At 45.7% G+C, this 19815-nt stretch overlaps 1 protein-coding gene across 1 annotated transcript in view; it reads left to right on the forward strand.

Annotated features, from left to right (window-relative positions):
• Positions 1-525: 525 nt before the first annotated feature.
• Positions 526-19815, forward strand: part of LOC112071444 (FRAS1-related extracellular matrix protein 2-like) — a gene marked incomplete at its 3' end in the record, with an annotated part of 26545 nt that continues 7255 nt past the window's right edge. Inside the window, exons 1-3 of the mRNA XM_070439400.1 lie at positions 526-534; positions 892-2430; positions 6852-10380. Coding sequence (XP_070295501.1) covers positions 526-534; positions 892-2430; positions 6852-10380 — 5077 coding nt within the window. The remainder of the gene's footprint in view (positions 535-891; positions 2431-6851; positions 10381-19815) is intronic.

Consider the following 19815-nt stretch of genomic DNA (forward strand, 5'->3'; position numbering starts at 1 on the left):
GCCAATCATCAGTAATCTGTGTCAGCGCCGAGCGTGTTGAGTGCCCTTCCAAGCCTATTACTGAACGCTGGGTTTTGGTTTATTTAGAACAATCTGTAGCCTATTTAGACCTACAGTCATCAACAAACCCAACAGTGTTGGAACATTGAAATGTTGTAGGCTATGTAGACCTACAGTCATCAACAAACCCAACAGTGTTGGAACATTGAAATGTTGTAGGCTATGTAGACCTACAGTCATCAACAAACCCAACAGTGTTAGAACATTGAAATGTTGTAGGCTATGTAGACCTACAGTCATCAACAAACCCAACAGTGTTAGAACATTGAAATGTTGTAGGCTACTGAAACGGGACATTTTTGAACACCCATGCAGGCCTATTTGCATATGACTTTTTCCTTCATTCACAGTATTTTTCTAGTTTCCTCCTTTCTTCTTGGGTGTCACCTCTGTCTATTCACAGGGTCTTTTCTATCCAGGCTTCTTGGGAAGTCCTTACCCCCATTGAAGTTGAAATAATTGAAAATGGTTAAGGTAAGGGTTAAGGTTAGGTTGAAGGTTAGGTAAGGGTTATGATTACTGTTAAATTTAGGGTAAGAGTAGGGGTTAAGTTTTTTTTTTAGATTTTAGGGTATGGACGTCCCAAGGATCCCTGATAGCAATAACCATATTCACAGTCTCCCTCGCGCATTCCTTCCTCACAATCATCCAATAGCCTGTGGAGGTGGGCGGGAGCTCTCACACACTGGTCCCCAAGTGCCTGAAGTTAAAACTGTGCGCCCAAATGTCTCATTGAGAATGCCGCTCTGTCACGTTGATGCATGTATGGATTTTCACTCCGTCTCTCATTCATTTTTCTGTCTCCCCTTCTGTAACGGATTTTAACTGTAGGATAGGATACCAACAACAGACCGGACACTTCTCCAAAACATACCGTTTAAAAGCGTTTGTGTTGGATTATATCTCCTGACTCCCACTATGCTACTTTTTTATAGATTTATCCTCCTTGCCGCGTCGCTGTCAGGTAGCCGCGTGGCACAGCTCCCAGATAGCTACGGATTATCATTCCCGTTGAGGTCAGAACTGTCTGAGGATGCGATACTGGTGGCAAATAACGGAATACGCGTGCCTTTCGGGAGATCCGTTTTCATTGATCCTGTCAATGATTTGGTGATTCAAACGCAACCGGGGGACCGGTGCAGCATCACCGTTCTGGATAACCAGCCGCATTCCCAGAGACCCGGACACCTGTCTCCCAAAAAGTTTCCGTGTGATTTCGGTCCCAACGACGTCACCTACTCCCACTTCGGCTCGAGGAGCCTGGCTAAGGACAGAGTGAGGCTACAGCTCAGGTATGATACTCAAACCGAAACCGTTATCATCCCATTCATGACGGAGGTAGAGGTGGTTTTTATGCAACTGGAGGTTCTCACCAAAAACATGCCCCTGACCGTTGTTAAATTGAACGGCGTTAGTAATGCCATTGATAAAAAGATTTTGGAATTCACTTATGACAGAAACTCTAAAAAATGCAAGGTGAATTCTTTAGCGAGTGGTAGCGCTCTCCCCAAGTACGGAAGACTTGTAGATGATGGCCTCACTAAAATTATGGACTGTGACGAATTCATCCAATCTGACATCCGTTATGAGCACACGTTTGTTCACAAATCCCCCAACAGAGACTATGTGCCCATGGTTGTTGAACTATGTGATAAAGAGGGAAACATAATAAAAGAGGAGTATTTCCAACTGATGATCCATATCAAGGAGGGAGAGGCGAACACTCCTCCTAAACCCAGCTTCATGGCAATGCTGATGATGGAGGTGAGTCAGTTTGTGATGACAGCTCTGACCACTGACATGCTGGCTGCGGAGGACCTTGAGTCGAACCCTGATGAACTTATCTTCAACATCACCTCCCCCCTCTCTTATGAGGATGGTTATATAGTTAGCACGGATGACAGGAACCTACCCATCACCTCGTTTTATCAGAGAGACCTACGGGACCTGAAAATAGCTTACAAGCCCCCCTCCCTGGACTCAGACACGGAGAGGATATTTCAGATAGAGTTTGAGGTGGTGGATCCGGACGTGGCAGTCTCGGACCCCTTTGCGTTCATGATTGTGGTGAAGCCGATTAACTCTCTGGCGCCGGTCGTGACGCGGAACACGGGTCAGCTGCTTTACGAAGGTCAGTCCCGCCCCCTTTTCTCTACCCACAACCTGGAGATCAGTGACGAGGACGACCTGGACGGTGTTACGGTAACCGTCGTCGACGGGCTCCGCCACGGCGACCTCACAGTCCTGGGGTCGCGCAGGAAGTACTTCACGGCTGCCGACCTGAATACGGGTGTGGTCATCTACCAACACGACGGCAGCGACACGTACAGTGACAACATCATCTTTAGAATGACAGATGGCAAGAACCAGGTATTTATCTTATTTATGAAAATGTTTAATTGTATCAAATAATTCAGCATTCATTGCTATTGATACCATGTAATGTTACCTTATTGAAAAAGAACAGAAAAGCCTGCATATGCTCCCAATTACTGTCTTTCATGAACAACTCAGTGGCCTTGTGGTTAGAGTGTCCTCCTTCAGATTGGAAGGTTTGGGGTTGCAGTTTTATGGAATGCAGTTTTATGGAAATAGAGTTAAGAAAATATTTACAATTTTTTAATTATTTTTAATAGTAAATAATTTATTTTTTAAAAAGTAACAATAAAATATCAATAGCGAGGCTACAGTTGAAGTCGGAAGTTGACATACACTTAGGTTGGAGTCATTAACTCATTTTTCAACCACTCCACAAATTTCTTGTTAACAAACTATAGTTTTGGCAAGTCGGTTAGGACATCACCTTTGTGTCTGACACAAAACATTTTTCCAACAGTTGTTTATAGACAGATGATGATTAGACTTCCAAATGGACAATGACCCCAAGCATACTTCCAAAGTTGTGGCAAAATGGCTTAAGGACAACAAAGTCAAGGTATTGGAGTGGCCATCACAAAGCCCTAACCTCATCCTATAGAACATGTGTGGGCAGAACTGAAAAAGTGTGCGCGAGCAAGGAGGCCTACAAACCTGACTCAGTTACACCAGCTCTGTCAGGAAGAATTGGCCAGAATTCACCCAACTTATTGTGGGAAGCTTGTGGAAGGCTACCTGACACGTTTGACCCAAGTTAAACAATTTAAAGGCAATGCTACCAAATACTAATTGAGTGTATGTAAACTTCTGACCCACAGGGAATGTGACGAAAGAAATAAAAGCTGAAATAAATAACTCTATCTACTATTATTCTGACATTTCATATTGTAAAAATAAAGTCATGATCCTAACTGACTTTGTTGTCCTTAAGCCATTTTGCCACAACTTTGGAAGTATGCTTGGGGTCATTGTCCATTTGGAAGACCCATTTGTGACCAAGATTTCACTTCCTGGCTGATGTTTTGAGATGTTGCTTCATTATATCCACATAATTTTCCTGCCTCATGATGCCTATTTTGATCTATTTTGTGAAGTGCACCAGTCCCTCCTGCAGCAAAGCACCCCCACAACATGATGCTGCCACCCCCGTGCTTCACGGTTGGGATGGTGTTCTTCGGCTTGCAAGCATACCCCTTTTTCATCCAAACATAACGATGATCATTATGGCCAAACAGTTCTATTTTTGTTTCATCAGACCAAAGGACATTTCTCAAAAAATTACAATTCTTTGTCCCCATGTGCAACTGCAAACCCTGGTCTGGCTTTTTTATGGCGGTTTGTAGCAGTGGCTTCTTCCTTGCTGAGCGGCCTTTCAGGTTATGTAGATGTAGGACTCGTTTTACTGTGGATATAGATACTTTTGTACACGTTTCCTCTAGCATCTTCACAAGGTCCTTTGCTGTTGTTCTTTGATTGATTTGCACTTTTCTCACCAAGTATGTTCATCTCTAGGAGACAGAACGGAGTGGTATGACGGCTGCGTGGTCCCATGGTGTTTATACTTGCGTACTATTGTTTGTACAGATGAATGTGGTACCTTCCGGCATTTGGAAATTGCTCCCAAGGATGAACTAGACTTGTGGAGGTCCACCATCTTTTTCTGAGGTCTTGGCTGATTTATTTTGATTTCCCCATGATGTCAAGCAAATAGGCACTGAGTTTGAAAGTAGGCCTTGAAATACATCCACAGGTACACCTCCAATTGACTCAAATTATGTCAATTAGCCTATCAGAAGCTTCTAAAGCCGCGACATAATTTTCTGGAATTTTCAAAGCTGTTTAAAGGCACAGTCTATTTAGTGTATGTAAACTACTGACCCACTGGAATTGTGATACAGTGAGTTAAAAGTGAAATAATCTGTCTGTAAACAATTGTTGGCAAAATTACTTGTGTCATTCACAAAGTAGATGTCCTAACCAACTTGTCAAAACTATAGTTTGTTAACAATTAATGGTTGAAGTGGTTGAAAAACAAGTTTTAATGACTCCAACCTAAGTGGATGTAAACTTCTGACTTCAACTGTAGGTCCTTGTAGGTCCTTGAAGACAGGAAGCTTGGCCCCAGTGATGTACTGGGCTGTACACACTACCCTCTGTAGGGCCTTATGCTCAGTTCAAGAGCAGTTGCCATACCAGGCGGTGATGCAACCGGTCAGGATCCTCTCTCTCGACGTTTTTGAGGATCTGGGGACCCATGACAAATCTTTTCAGTCTCCTGAGGTTGAAAAAGGCAATGTCGTGCCCTCTTCACAACTTTCTTGGTGTGTTTGGACCATGATAGTTTGTTGGTGATGTGGACACCAAGGAACTTGAAACTCTTGACCCGCTTCACTACAGCCCTGTCGAAGTGAATAGGGGCGTGTTCGGCCCTCCTTTTCCTGTAGTCCACGATCATCACCTTTGTCTTGCTCATGTCGAGGGAGAGATTGTTGTCCTGGCACCACACTGCCAGGTCTCTGACCTCCTCCCTATAGTCTGTCTCATCGTTGTCGGTGATCAGGCCTACCACCGCTGTGTTGTCAACAAACTTAATGATGCTGTTGAAGTCGTGCTTGGCCATGCAGTTGTGGGTGATCAGGGAGTACAGGATGGGACTAAGCTTGAACCCCTGAGAGGGCCCCGTGTTGAGGATCAGCATGGCAGATGTGTTGTTGCCTACCCATTTCACCTGGGTGTGGCCCGTCAGGAAGTCCAGAATCCAGTTGCAGAGGAAGGTGTTTAGTCCCAGGGTACTTAGGCTAGTGATGAGCTTTGAGGGTAGTATGGTGTTAAATGCTGAGCTGTAGTCAATGATCTTCATTCTGACATAGATGTTCCCTTTGTCCGGGTGGGAGAGGTCAGTGTGGAGTGCCATTAGGTTTGCATTATCTGTGGATCTGTTGGGGCGGTATGCAAATTGGAGTGGATCGAGGGTTTCTGTGATGATGGTGTTGATGTGAGACATGACCAGCCTTTCAAAGCACTTCGTGGCTACCGACGTGGGTGCTACTGGGCGGTAGTCATTTAGGCAGGTTACCTATGCTTTCTTGGGCACAGGGACTATGGTGGTATGCTTCAAACATGAAGATAGTACAGACGGTCAGGGAGAGGTTGAAAATGCCAGTTGGTCAGCGCATGCTCTGAGTACACGTCCTGGTAATCCGTCTGGCCCTGCAACCTTGTGAAAATCCATCCAGGAAGTGGGATATTTTTGATGTGGGTACTTTTCAATTGATGGTTATGACCCAGATTGCAGTTCCTATGGCTTCCACTAGATGTCAACAGTCTTTAGACATTGTTTCAGGCTTGTATTCGGAAAAATTAGGAAGAATGAGACCATTTTCTATGTGGACTCTAGAATGAACCAGAGCTAGTTTCCGCGCTTGACCGATTGCGCGCCTTTCGCTGTTTTTCCTTTCTATTGAAGACGCTATTGTCCAGTTGAAACATTATCGATTAGTTAGACAATAGACAACCTTAGGATTAATTATAAACATCGTTTGACATGTTTCGACAAACTTTACCGTTACTATTAGGATGTATTCGTCTGCATGTTGTGAGCGCCTTTGAGCCAGTGAATTACTGAACAAAACGCGTCAACAAAACTGAGTTTTTGGGACATAAAGAGGGACTTTATCGAACAAAACAAACATTTATTGTGTAACAGGGACTCTTGTGACTGCAACCTTATGAAGATCATCAAAGGTAAGTGATACATTTTATCGCTATTTCTGACTTTTGTAATTCCTTTACTTGGCTGTAAAATGTTTGTATGCTTTTGTAAACGGGGCGCTGTCCTCAGATAATCGCATGGTATGCTTTCGTCGTAAAGCCTATTTGAAATCTGACACAGCGGCTGGATTAACAAGAAGTTAATCTTTAAACCAATGTATAACACTTGTAATATTATGATTTTTAATTTGACTGTTAAAAGGTCTTGCTCAGGAAAGCGTAACCACACAGTCGTCCGGAACAGCTGGTGCTCTCATGCATGCTTCAGTGATGCTTTTCTCAAAGCGAGCGTAAAAGGCATTTAGCCCATTTGGAAGGCTTGCGTCCCAATGCTTCTCTGCTTGGCAATGTGATAGACTAGCGTCCTGTCAAGGGGTTGTACATGTACATTAAGCTTCCTCACGCTACAAAAACAGGAGGTACTCTCCTGCCCTGTCGGCCATTCTGGCTTGAACAAGGCTTTACCACCTTAATGACAACACCAATTTGTGTTCTTTTCATTCATACTTTATCAGTCCAACACCTACGCTTTTAAGTATGTTGCGGTGTCGCTGTTGTTAGTAATAAGATGGGGATCCAGTGTATTGTGTATTTCTATAGACCTTATTGAAATAAACCTCTCTCTCTCTCTCTTTCTCTCTCAGGTGGAGTTCCTGTTTCCCTTGACGATTGTTCCCATGGACGACGAGCCTCCCATCATCAACGTCAACACTGGTCTTGTGCTCTTCAAGAACCAGATTACGGCCATCTCTCCTCTGATGCTCAGCGCCGCTGACATCGACTCAGAAGATTCCACGATCAAATTCATGATCGAGCCGCCATTCTCGACCATCGGGGGGTTGCTGCTCAGGCAGTCCGACGCCCCAGAGGACCCCGAGTCGTGGAAGTTCAACGCTGAGGATGAGGTGTATGAGAAGGAGGTGACAGAGTGGCTGCAGAAAGACATCACAGAGGGGAAGGTGTTCTATAAACACACCGGACCACATAACACTGACACAGTCATAGACCAGTTTGTGTTCAAAGTCCATGATGACAATGACCCGCCTAACGAATCGGGCGAGAGCACGTTCATCATCAGGGTTCTACCCATCGACGACGTTCCCCCTGAGCTTTTTCCTGGTACTACGCTCCAAGTGACTGTTCAGGAGTACCAGCTGACTCATTTCGGTAAGAACATGCTTCTGTACACCGATCTAGACTCTGAAGACCGCGACCTGAAATATACAGTGATCCAGCCGCCAACAGACACAGACAAGAACAGCCCGGTGGTGTTCGGGTCCATTGTTCTGACCGAGAGCCCCGACACTGAGGTCAACGAGTTCACGCAGGCTCAGGTCAATCACCACAAGATATCCTACAGTCCTCCCGATCAGGAGCTGGGCATCACGGCTCATGTCCTCCAGTTCCGGTTCTCTGTCGAAGATACGGCCGGGAATAGCATCGAGGGGGCTTTCAGGATTTTCCTCCAGCCAGTTGACAACAAACCACCACAGATCACTAACACTGGCTTTTCTGTGTTTGAGCAAGGCGTGCATGTGATATCCAGTGCTGAGTTGGACACATCAGACCCAGACACAGACAGTAAACAGATATCGTTTACCCTCAGCCAGCCTCCGCAGCACGGCCAAGTCCAGCATGCCTTCTCAGACCTACCCAAAGGGGGAGCTTTCTACCTAGAGGACATCTCGGACAGGAAGATCACATACGTCCAAAACGGCGACAAGACGGTGAGCGACGTGTTCCAACTCGACGTCAGCGATGGAATCCACGTCATCACGGTTAAAGTCAGAGTCGTCGTGAAGCCCGTTGACGACGAGACGCCGACTGTCAGTTTGCCGGCCGGAACGGTCTGTTCACACATGGACGTCTTAGAGAATGGAGCTATGGAGATCACGACGAGTTTCCTCCAGGGATGGGACGAGGACACCGACGACCTCCAGCTGACCTTCATCATCGAGAACGCGCCCATGTTTGGTGTCATCCTGGTTGCTGGGGCGCATGCCGTGAAGTTCACCCAAACCGACATCATCAACGGTTTAGTGGTGTACGCCCACACCGGCGGAGAGATTGGGCTGACGTCCATCAAGGACAGCTTCAACCTCACCCTAACTGACATGTCAGATGATTGGTCAGTGGGCAGGAACAAGGTCAACGGTGTCCACGTTCGCGTCACAATCATCCCCGTTGACAACCAGGCCCCTGAGGTAACCGTAAGTGACCAGTTCATCGTTGTTGAAGGAGAGAAGTATGCCATCGGAGCACAGTATTTAAAGGCCGAAGACAAAGACACAACCAGTGACGATATTCTCTGCACCATCATCGTCCAGCCCACGTCTGGTTATGTGGAGAACGTCTCCCCAGCTCCTGGATCAGAGAGTTCACGTTCAGGGACAGCAGTCAGCGCCTTCTACATTAGAGACATCAGAGAAGGACATATATATTATGTTCAGAGTATCCACAAGGGGTTAGAACCCGTAGAGGACAGGTTCACATTTAGATGCTCCGACGGTATCAACTTCTCAAAAAGGCATTTCTTCCCTATTGTGATTATTCCGGCTAATGATGAAAAGCCAGAGATTTACTTGAGGGAGATAGTTGTGATAGAGGGGATGAATATAGTCATAGACACTCATCTCCTGAACGGAGCAGACACTGATATCCCAGCAGAGGAGCTGACATTCATCATCTCCAAACTGCCCAAACACGGCTTCATCCTCAACCAGCTAGCCACAGGCTCAGTCCCAGTCATAAACTTCACCTTAGAGCAGATCAGGGAAGCTTCCAGTTTCATCTACGTACATGACGACTCTGAGACCACCGAGGACAGCTTCGACGTCATTCTAACAGATGGGAAATATTCGGTAGAGAAAACGGCCATGGTTATAATCATCGCCCTCGACGACGAGACACCGAGAATGCTGGTTAATGTCGGTCTGGAGGTAGAAGTAGGTGAGGCGAAAGAGATCAACAACAAGGTCCTCAAAGCCACCGATCTAGACTCAGACGATGGAGCGTTGAGCTATGTGATCCGCTTCGGTCCTGTTCAGGGTGTTCTTCAGAGGAAAACCGCATCTGGTTCTCTGGAGAACATCATGTTAGGCATGAATTTCACACAGAGGGATGTGGACAAAAGGTTGATCGTTTACACACACATTGGTCAGGAAGGCATCTGTGACCTGGTCAAGTTCGACGTCACCGACGGCATGAACCATCTGATCGATCGTTATTTCTACATCACCATCAGGGCCATCGACATGGTCTCCCCAGACGTGGTCAGCAAGGGAGTCTCTCTGAAGGAAGGCGGTAGAGTGACATTGACCACAGATCTTCTCAGTACTAGCGATCTCAACAGTCCAGATGAACGTTTGGTGTTCACCATCACCAGAGCTCCAGTTAGAGGACACCTGGAATGTACTGATACACCGGGGATCCCCATCGTGTCATTCACCCAACTCCAGCTGGCTGGCAGTAAAGTCTACTACATCCATACCTCGGACGACGAAGTCAAGATGGACAGTTTCGAGTTTGAGGTAACCGACGGTTACAACCCGGTGTTCCGTACGTTCCGAGTCGCTATCGTGGAAGTGGATAACAAGAAACCAGTTTTAACGTTTCACGGACTTGTGGTCACCGAGGGGCAGAGTAAACTCCTCACTCCATTCGAGCTGACGGCAGAGGACCAGTACACAGCTGACCTGTTGTTGAAGTTCACCGTCACCCAACCACCGGTGCACGGCAAACTCCTCTATAACCACACCTCACCGGTCACCATCTTCACCAAGCAAGACCTCAGCGAGAACCTCATCAGCTACAAACACGATGGCACCGAGACCTCCGAAGACTCCTTCTCATTTACTATGACCGACGGGACGCACACTGACTTCTTCGTGTTCCCCGACACGGTGTTCGAGACACGGCGCCCACAGACGATTAAGATCACGGTGGTGGCCATAGATAACGATGTCCCCCAGCTGGTGGTGAATAAGGGCGCCCCGACACTGAGGATCCTGTCCACGGGGCACCTGGGGTTCCCCGTGACGTCCAAGGTTCTACGGGCGTTAGACAGGGACAGCGTTCCGGCTTCCTTAGTGTTCCACGTCACCACGGAACCCAAGCATGGTTACCTCATCAACCTGGGCAAAGGGAACGACTCCATCGACACCTTCAGTCAAGGTAAGACACCAGCCAATCGGTATTCGTGACTATTGATTTTTTTGATCGATTGATTGCTTGGGTATATGATTTCTTATGACTTAGTTATGTTGATTGATTGATTGATTCACCCATTGATTGATAGATTCATTGATATATGGATTCATTGATTGATTGACAGATAAAGTAATTGATTGATAGATTCATTGATATATAGATTGATTGATTGATAGATTCATAGATTGATTTATTGATTGATTCATTGATTATTTGATTGGTAGATTATTTGATTGATTGATAGATTCATTAACTGATTGATGGATTCATTGATATATAGATAGATAGATTGATTTATTGATTGATTTATTGATTGATTCATTGATTATTTGATTGGTAGATTATGTGTTTGATTGATAGATTCATTAACTGATTGATGGATTCAATGATATATAGATTCATTGATTGATTGACAGATTCATTGATTGTTTAATTCTTTGAATGATTGATATATTCATTGATAGATTAATTGATTGATAGATTCATTGATTGATTGATAGATAGATAGATTCATTGATTGATTGATTGATTGATTGATTGATTTCATTTATTTCATGATTTTCTAAAACGGTTGTTTATTTACTTTGAGGTTTTGTTCAAATCTATAAAGCATATTCAAATCTATATTTAAAATGTACAACCGGTATTGTTGGTAAGTCTTTGTCTTGGAAAGTCAGAATCTGAAACGACAATGGAACAATCACAGCTAAGCATTCACACATGTATTTATACATTGCCTCTGTTCATAATTACTAGATAATGACTTAATCACCCAATGCATTACAAAGATTTTATTTAGATCGGGATAATTATTAATCTAACTGGCAAGTATTGGCTGGGAAATTGAAATGTAAATCTATGGGGTAGGGAGGTATTAGCTGCAATTTAGATGTTAATTACAGCCTTGCTCTTCAGAGTGTGAATAACAGGTGAAAATAGAGGCTGCGGTTGTATGTTAGCATAGCAGACCTGGGTTCAAATACAATTCAAAATCGCATAATCTGGGCTTGATTGAGCTTGTCCTAAAAACTGCGAACCCTGGTCTCCGCTCATCTGGCAATCCAGGATAGACAAAAGCAAATTCACAAGGTATTTAAAATATTACAAATATTATTCGACCTCAGGTCTGCATGGTGATAGGACACTGTAGTCCAGTGGCTACCAATCTGTTTTGAACTGTGGCAGACCTTGACAGGTATTTTTTTGTGGTAATGAACTCCATCTCATTTGATCCACATTGATAAATAATCTATTTTCTTTTACACTTTTTTAATAGGTTCCAAATGTCCAAATCATCTGAAAGTATCTAAAAATAATTGTGAAGCAAAAAAAATCATTTAAAAATGTTTTGAACATGACATTTCTTTACACGTCGTCTCCTTAAAACACCTCAGATGTGAAGGTCAGCTTTCAGACACTTTAAAACCAAAGCTTCGAGTCCACACTTACTGAATGCTTATATCGGTCCCATGAATTGAATGAGATTTGATTCCATAATGACACAACAGTAAATACTACAGTAACCCTTACAATTTGTTTTGCAATTTTAAAACTACAGACTTCACCAAAAACACTACAGTGAATACTATAGTATTTAAACATAGTATACTATAATATTTTTTTCATGTTGGCCGCACTAGTGCTCCCATGTCAAAATTCCATGTACATTCCACAGTACAGGTTTATAAGTGAGTGTTCCAAAAAATTATCAAGACTAGGAAAACTTTTGTGGCACGCCTGAGAGAGTTCCAAAAGGCACCCTTGAGAGTTCCTCAAGGCACACCCCTAAAAGTTCCAAAAGGAACCCCTGAGAGTTCCAAAAGGCACACCCCTGAGAGTTCCAAAAGGCACACCCCTGAGAGTTCCAAAAGGCACACCCCTAAAAGTTCCAAAAGGCACCCCTGAGAGTTCCTCAAGGCACACCCCTGAGAGTTCCTCAAGGCACACCCCTGAGAGTTCCTTCAAAGGCCACTCTCTCTGAGAGTTCTCTCAACATTACCAGAGAGTTCATAGCACCCACTGAGAGTTCCTCAAGGCAAACAAATTAAAACCCTGAGAGTTTCCAAAAGCACACCCCTGAGAGTTATCAACAACACCCTCGAGAGTTCCAAAGCACACCCCAAAAATCCAAAAGCACCCAACCACCACACACAAAACTTAAGAGTTCCAAAAGGCACACCCTTGAGAGTTCCAAAAGGCACACCCTTGAGAGTTCCAAAAGGCACCCTTGAGATTTCCAAAAGGCACACCCTTGAGAGTTCCAAAAGGCACCCCTGAGAGTTCTTCAAGGTACACCAGTTTGGGGAGATGTTTCATTCTGGGCTGCATCCCAAATGGCAGTTCAGTACGGTGGCTTGTTCAATGAGACGAGTAAAGTAAAGGATCATAGGTGTCACGCCCTGACCATAGAGAGCCTTCGGGGTTCTCTATGGTGTAATAGGTCAGGGCGTGACTAGGGTTTTTTCTAGTTATTATAGTTCTATGTTGGTGTATGTGTATGGTTCCCAATTGGAGGCAGCTGATAATCGTTGCCTCTAATTGGGGATCATACTTAGTGTGTTCCTTTTCCCACCTGCGATGTGGGATATTGTTTTTTTTTGTATGTGTGCTTCGGTGCGCTACGTATTCTACATCGTTATATCTTGTTGTTTTGGAAGTTTCACTATCATTAAAATGTGGAACTCTACTCACGCTGCGCCTTGGTCCAATTATTCATATGACGATCGTGACAGAATATCCCACCATTACAGGACCAAGCAGCGTGCCCAGGAGGCAGCGGTGCCAGGAGCAGCGTGCCCAGGAGCAGCGTGCCCAGGAGCAGCGTGCCCAGGAGCAGCGTGCCCAGGAGCAGCGTGCCCAGGAGCAGCGTGCCCAGGAGGTGAAGGAGAGTTGGACATGGGAAGAAATACTAGGTGGATGCGAGACTCTTCCTTGGTGGGTGTCGCCGAGGAGTAAAGGAGGACAGCGACGACGCCGGGGTCCGCAGCCACAAACAGCACAAGGGCAACCCCAAGATTCTTTTGTTGGGGGCACAAGGAGCGGTCGGCCGAGCCGAGGAGAGAGCCAGGAACCGTCTGGGAGTCGATGGAGCAGTTGGAGGAGGGATATCGGAGAGAGGTGTTGGTTAGGTGTATTCTGCAGCGCAGGCGTCCTGAGGAGCGTGTCATCAGTCCGGTGCAACCTGTGCCGGCTCCACGCACCAGGCCTCCAGTGCGCCATCCCAGCCCGGTACGTCCTGTGCCAGCTCCCCGCACTCGCCCTGAGGAGCGTGTCATCAGTCCGGTGCAACCTGTGCCGGCTCCACGCACCAGGCCTCCAGTACGCCTTCCCAGCCCGGTACATCCTGTGCCGGCTCCCCGCACTCGTCCTCCAGTGACGGTCCACGGTCCGGAGACTCCAGTGTCGGTCTACAGCCCGGAACCTCCAGTGACGGTTCACAGTTCAGAGCCTCCGGTGACGGTCCACTATCCGGGTCTGAGCGGGTGCTATGTCCCGCACCGGAGCCGCCACCGACGCTAGTTGCCCACCCTAACCCTCCCCATCTAGTTTCAGGTTTTGCAGTCGGAGTCCGCACCTTTGGGTGGGGGGTACTGTCACGCCCTGACCATAGAGAGCCCTTGGGGTTCTCTATGGTGTTTTAGGTCAGAGCGTGACTAGGGGGGTTTCTAGTTATTATAGTTCTATGTTGGTGTGTGTATGGTTCCCAATTGGAGGCAGCTGATAATCGTTGCCTCTAATTGGGGATCATACTTAGTGTGTTCCTTTTCCCACCTGCGATGTGGGATANTGTATGGTTCCCAATTGGAGGCAGCTGATAATCGTTGCCTCTAATTGGGGATCATACTTAGTGTGTTCCTTTTCCCACCTGCGATGTGGGATATTATTTTGTTTTGTATATGTGCTTATGTGCGCTACTTATTTCACATCGTTATATCTTTGTTGTTTTGAGAAGTTTCGCTATTATTAAAATGTGGAACACTACTCGCCTTGGTCCAATTATTTATATGACGATAGTGACAGTAGGTGTAGGTGTGTCTGCGTGCGTGTGTGTGCATGATTGTGTGTGTATGAGAGACGGCAATCAATCGAATAATATAAGATAACTCTCTATAAAACTCTTTGAAAGTGTAGTGATCTGTGTCTAACGTGACATACTGAGTGTGTTGTAAACATATTGTAGAGACAAGTCTCGGATTCAAACCCAGTCATACTAGGAGGCGAGGAGAGAGGCACCGAGGTGTGGAGGGTTGTGGTATACGGATGGTATACGGCGATGATAAAAAAACATTGCATGTTCAAGTCGCGCCAGGACTTGAATGCAGCTAGATTTTTTTTAACCTATTTTTCCTAACCTGCTACGTTAATTATCCTAACCTGCTGCAAACTTTCTCCTAACATGCTACGAAAGTAAATTCTGTCCATAGCTGCATACCATCTAGTCAAAATCGCTGTGGAGGGAAGCCAAGACTCGAAACAGAGGCAGGCAGACAGATGGAAGCAGAGGCTTTTCTTTCTGGAAGACAGAAAATTCTTCTGACAGCAACCAGAGTGTCACTGTGTCTGGGAAAGGGAGATAGGGGAGAAGGGGGAGAGGGAGGGATATACAGAGAGAGAGAGAGGGGGAGAGAGAGAGAAAAAAAGAGGCGAGGAGGGGAGAGAGGGAACGAGAGGGGGGGGGCAGGGAGAGAGAAATGGAAGGACAAAAGGAAAGATGCAAGGAGAGAGAGGGAAAGAGAGACAAAGGGAGAGATGGAAGAAGAGAAATAGATATGGGAGGAGAGAGAGACTCAGCAAACATTCTCATCAGAGGATGCAGCGAGGCGAAAGAGACACTCTTGTCTTTATTTACCCCTCCTACTACCCTGGGCTGGTCCCACGATGCACCTTGCTAAATATTTCATGACCTTAGTGCCCTACGGTTCAGAATGTTGACTTCTAGTTCTGCCAGGGGTCTGTGCCTTGTACCTTCCATTAGGGGCTCATCTCAATACTTCTAATTCTGCCAGGTCTTTCTGCCTTCTGCCTTACATTAGTATACTTTTAGATCTGCTATATCTTGCATTACAGCAGGGTCTCAATAGTATAAACTAACCCCCTCTCCTCGTCTCCTTTTAGACATGCTGTATCATGCATTACGGCAGGGTCTCAATAGTATAAACTAACCCCCTCTCCTCGTCTCCTTTTAGACATGCTGTTCTGGTTAGTGTTTATTGGCTTATTTCACTGTAGAGCCTCTAGCCCTGCTCACTATACCATATCCAACCTTTCAGTTCCACCACCCACATATGCGATGMCATCACCTGGTTTCAATGATGTTTCTAGAGACAATATCTCTCTCATCATCACTCAATACCTAGGTTTACCTCCACTGTATTCACATCCTACCATACCTTTGTCTGTACATTATTCCTTGAAGCTATTTTATCTGTAAATTAAATTGACTGGGCATGATTTGGAAAGGCACAACCTGCCTACATAAGGTCCACAGTTGACAGTGCATGTCAGAGCAAAAACGCCATGAGGGTCGAAGGAATTGTCGCTTAGAGACAGGATTGTGTTGAGGCACAGATCTGGGGAAGGTATCAAAAATGTCTGCAGCATTGACAGGTCTCAGAACAATAGAAGAAGTTTGGAACCACCAAGACTCTTCCTAGAGCGGTGCCGCCGCCAAACTGAGCATTCGGGGGAGAAGGGCCTTGTCAGGGGGTACCAAGAACTATGTCATCTGACAAGCTCAGAGTTCCTCTGTGGAGATGGAGAAGTACTATCCTGTGTGTTTTATACGACGTCTATTCTGTATTGAGATGAGGCCATAATGGAAGCTACAAGGCGCAGAGACTGGCAGAACTAGAAGTATTGGAGATGGGGCCTAATGGAAGCTACAAGGCACAGAGACCAGGTAATAATGAAGTATTGAGTATTGAGACGAGGCCTGGTATAAGGAGACATGATATACCTGCTGGACGCGGTGGCTAACTAGAGCTAGTGTGGCTATGGTGACCGCGAGGCTGAGATAAGGGGGACTTTACTCTTACAGGGTTGTAGATGCCTGGAGCAGTGGTTTTGGGACGAGTAAATGAAGCGAGCCAGCCAACGAGAGCTACAAGGTCGGAGTGGTGGGTAGTATATGGGGCTTTGGTGACAAAACGGATGGCACTGTGATAGAACTGCAATCAATTTATTGCAGTAGGTTTTGGAGGCTTATTATTGTAAATGACATCACCTGAAGTCGAGGATTGGTAGATGGTCAGGTTTTACAAGGGTATGTTTGGCAGCATGAGTGAAGGATCTTTGTTGCGGAAATAGGAAGCCAATTCTAGATTTTCAACTTTGGATTGGGAATGTTTGATGTGATCCTGGACAGAGAGTTTACGTCTAACCAGACCCTTAGGTATTTGCAGTTGTCCACATATTCTAAGTCAGACCGTCCAGAGTAGTGTGTTTGGACAGGCGGGCTAAGGTGCAGGCGCGATCGGTTGAAGAGCATTGCAATTTAGTTTTACTTGTATTTACAGAGCAAATGGAGGCACGGAAGGAGAGTTGTAATGCATTAGCTCGCCTGGAGGGTTGTTAACACAGTGTCAAAAGGGCCAGAAGTATACAGAATAGTGCGTCGGTAGAGAGGATCAGAGAATACCAGCAGTAGAAGGAGCGCAATCATTGATGTATACAAGCAAGGAGTCCGTCCAGAATGACTTGTGGCACCCCCTAGAGAGCAGAGGCCGACAAGACCTCCGATTTGAACACTGAATAGATCAGGAAGTAGTTGGGTGACACCAGCGAGGCATCCTTAGAGAAACCCAAGGCTGTCGAGTCTGCCGATGAGGATGTGGTGATTGACAGAGTCAAAGCCTTGGCCAGGTCAATGAATACGGCTGCACAGTCTATGTTTCCTATCGATGGCGGTTAAGATATCGTTTTGACCTTGAGCGTGGGCTGAGGTGCACCTGACCAGCTCTGAAACAGATTGCATAGCGGAGAAGGTATGGTGGGATTCGAAATGGTCGGTAATCTGTTTGTTGACTTGGCTTTCGAAGACCTTAAAAGGCAGGGTAGGATAGATATAGGTCTGTAGGCTGTTAGCGTCAAGAGTGTCCCACTTTGAAGAGGGGGATACCGCAGCTGCTTTCCATCTTTGGGAATCTCAGACGACACGAAAGAGAGGTTGAAGGCTAGTATAGGGGTGGCAACAATTTCAGCAATGTTTTAGAAAGAAAGGGTCCAGATTACTAGCCGGTGATTTGTAAGGGTCAGATTTTGCAGCTTTTCAGAAATCAGCTGATGTTTTTTTGGGAGAAAGAGAAATTGGGGAAGGCTTGGGCGAGTAGGCAGAGGGGAGGGCAGTGCTGTTGACAGGGGTAGGGGTAGCAGTGGAAAGCATGGCCAGCCGTAGAAAAATGCTTATTGAAATTCTCATTATAGTGGATTTGTCGGTGGTGACAGTGTTTCCTATCTTCAGTGCAGTTGGAACGCTGGGAGGAGGTGTTCTTATTCTCCATGGACTTTACAGTGTCCCAGAACTTTTTTGAATTTGTGTTTGGCAGGAAGCAAATTTCTGCTTTGAAAAGCTAGCCTTGGCTTTTCTAACTGCCTGTGTATATTGGTTTCTAGCTTCCCTGAAAAGTTTTCATATACCGGGGGCTGTTCGATGCTAATGCAGAACGCCATATGATGTTTTTCTGTTGGTTAAGGGCAGTCAGGTCAGGGAGAGAACAAGGGCTTAATCTGTTCCTGGTTCTAAATTTCTTGAATGGGCATGCTTATTTCAAGATGGTGAGGAAGGCATTTTTTTAAAATATCCCAGGCATCCTTACTGACGGGATGAGATCAATATCCTTCCGAGGATACCTCGGCCAGGTCGATTAGAAAGGCCTGCTCGCTGAAGTGTTTCAGGGAGCGTTTGACAGTGATGAGTGGAGGTCGTTTGACCGCTGACCATTACGGATGCAGGCAATGAGGCAGTGATCGCTGAGATCTTGGTTGAAAAAGCAGAGGTGTATTTGGAGGGCAAGCTTGGTTGGATGATATCTATGAGGGTACCCGTGTTTACGGAATTGGGGTGGTACCTGGTAGGTTTCATTGATAATTGTTGTGAGATTGAGGGCATCAAGCTTAGATTGTAGGATTGCTGGGGTGTTAAGCATGTCAATTAGGTCGCCTAGCAGCACGAGCTTCTGAAGATAGATGGGGGCAATCAGTTCACATATGGTGTCCAGGCACAGCTGGGGGCAGAGGGTGGGTCTATAGCAGGCGGCAACGGTGAAAGACTTGTTTTTTAGAGAGGTGGATTTTAAAAGTAGAAGTTCAAATTGTTTGGGAAAACCTGGATAGTAAAACAGAACTCTGCAGCAATCTTTGCAGTAGATTGCACACGCCCCCTTTGGCCGTTTACTTGTCTGAAAATCTTGTAGTTGGGGATGAAAACCTGTCAGAATTTTTGGTGGTCTTTCTAAGCAGGATTCAGACACGGCTAAAACATCGCGGTTGGCAGAGTGTGCTAAAGCAGTGAACAAAACAAACTTAGGGAGGCGGTTCTAATGTTAAATGCATGAAACCAAGGCTATTACGGTTACGAAGTCATCAAAAGAGAGCGCCTGGGGAATAGGAGTGGAGCTAGGTATGCAGGGCCTGGATTCACCTCTACATCACAGAGGAACAGAGGGGATAGGATAAGGGTACGGCTAAAGCTATGGAATTGGTCGTCTAGAACGAGAGTAAAAGGACGTTTCTGGGGGCGATAAAATAGCTTAAAGGAATAATGTACAGACAAAGGTATGGTAGGATGTGAATACAGTGGAGGTAAACCCTAGGTATTGAGTGATGATGAGAAGAGATATTGTCTTAGAAACCATATTGAAACCAGGTGATGGCATCGCATATGTGTGGTGGAACTGCAAGGTTGGATATGGTATAGTGAGCAGGGCTAGAGGCTTACAGTGAAATAAGCCAATAACACTAACCAGACAGCATGTCTAAAAGGAGACGAGGAGAGGGGGTTAGTTATACTATTGAGACCTCTGCCGTAATGATGATACAGATGTCTAAAAGGAGACGAGAGAGGGGTTAGTTTTACTATTGAGACCCTGCTGTAATGCAAGATATAGCAGATCTAAAAGTATACTAATGTAAGGCAGAGGCAGAAAGACCTGGCAGAATTAGAAGTAATTGAGATTGAGCCCCAATGGAAGGTACAAGGCACAGACCCTGGCAGAACTAGAAGTCAACATTCTGAAACCGTAGGGCACTAAGGTCATGAATTTTTAGCAAGGTGCATCGTGGGACAGCCCAGGGTAGTAGAGGGGTAATAAGACCAAGAGTGTCTCTTTCGCCTCGCTGCATCCTCTGATGAGAATGTTTGCTGAGTCTCTCTCTCCTCCCTATCTTATTTCTCTTCTTCCT

This window comes from Salvelinus sp. IW2-2015, unplaced genomic scaffold, assembly GCF_002910315.2.
Source record: "Salvelinus sp. IW2-2015 unplaced genomic scaffold, ASM291031v2 Un_scaffold1616, whole genome shotgun sequence".
NCBI lineage: Eukaryota > Metazoa > Chordata > Actinopteri > Salmoniformes > Salmonidae > Salvelinus > Salvelinus sp. IW2-2015.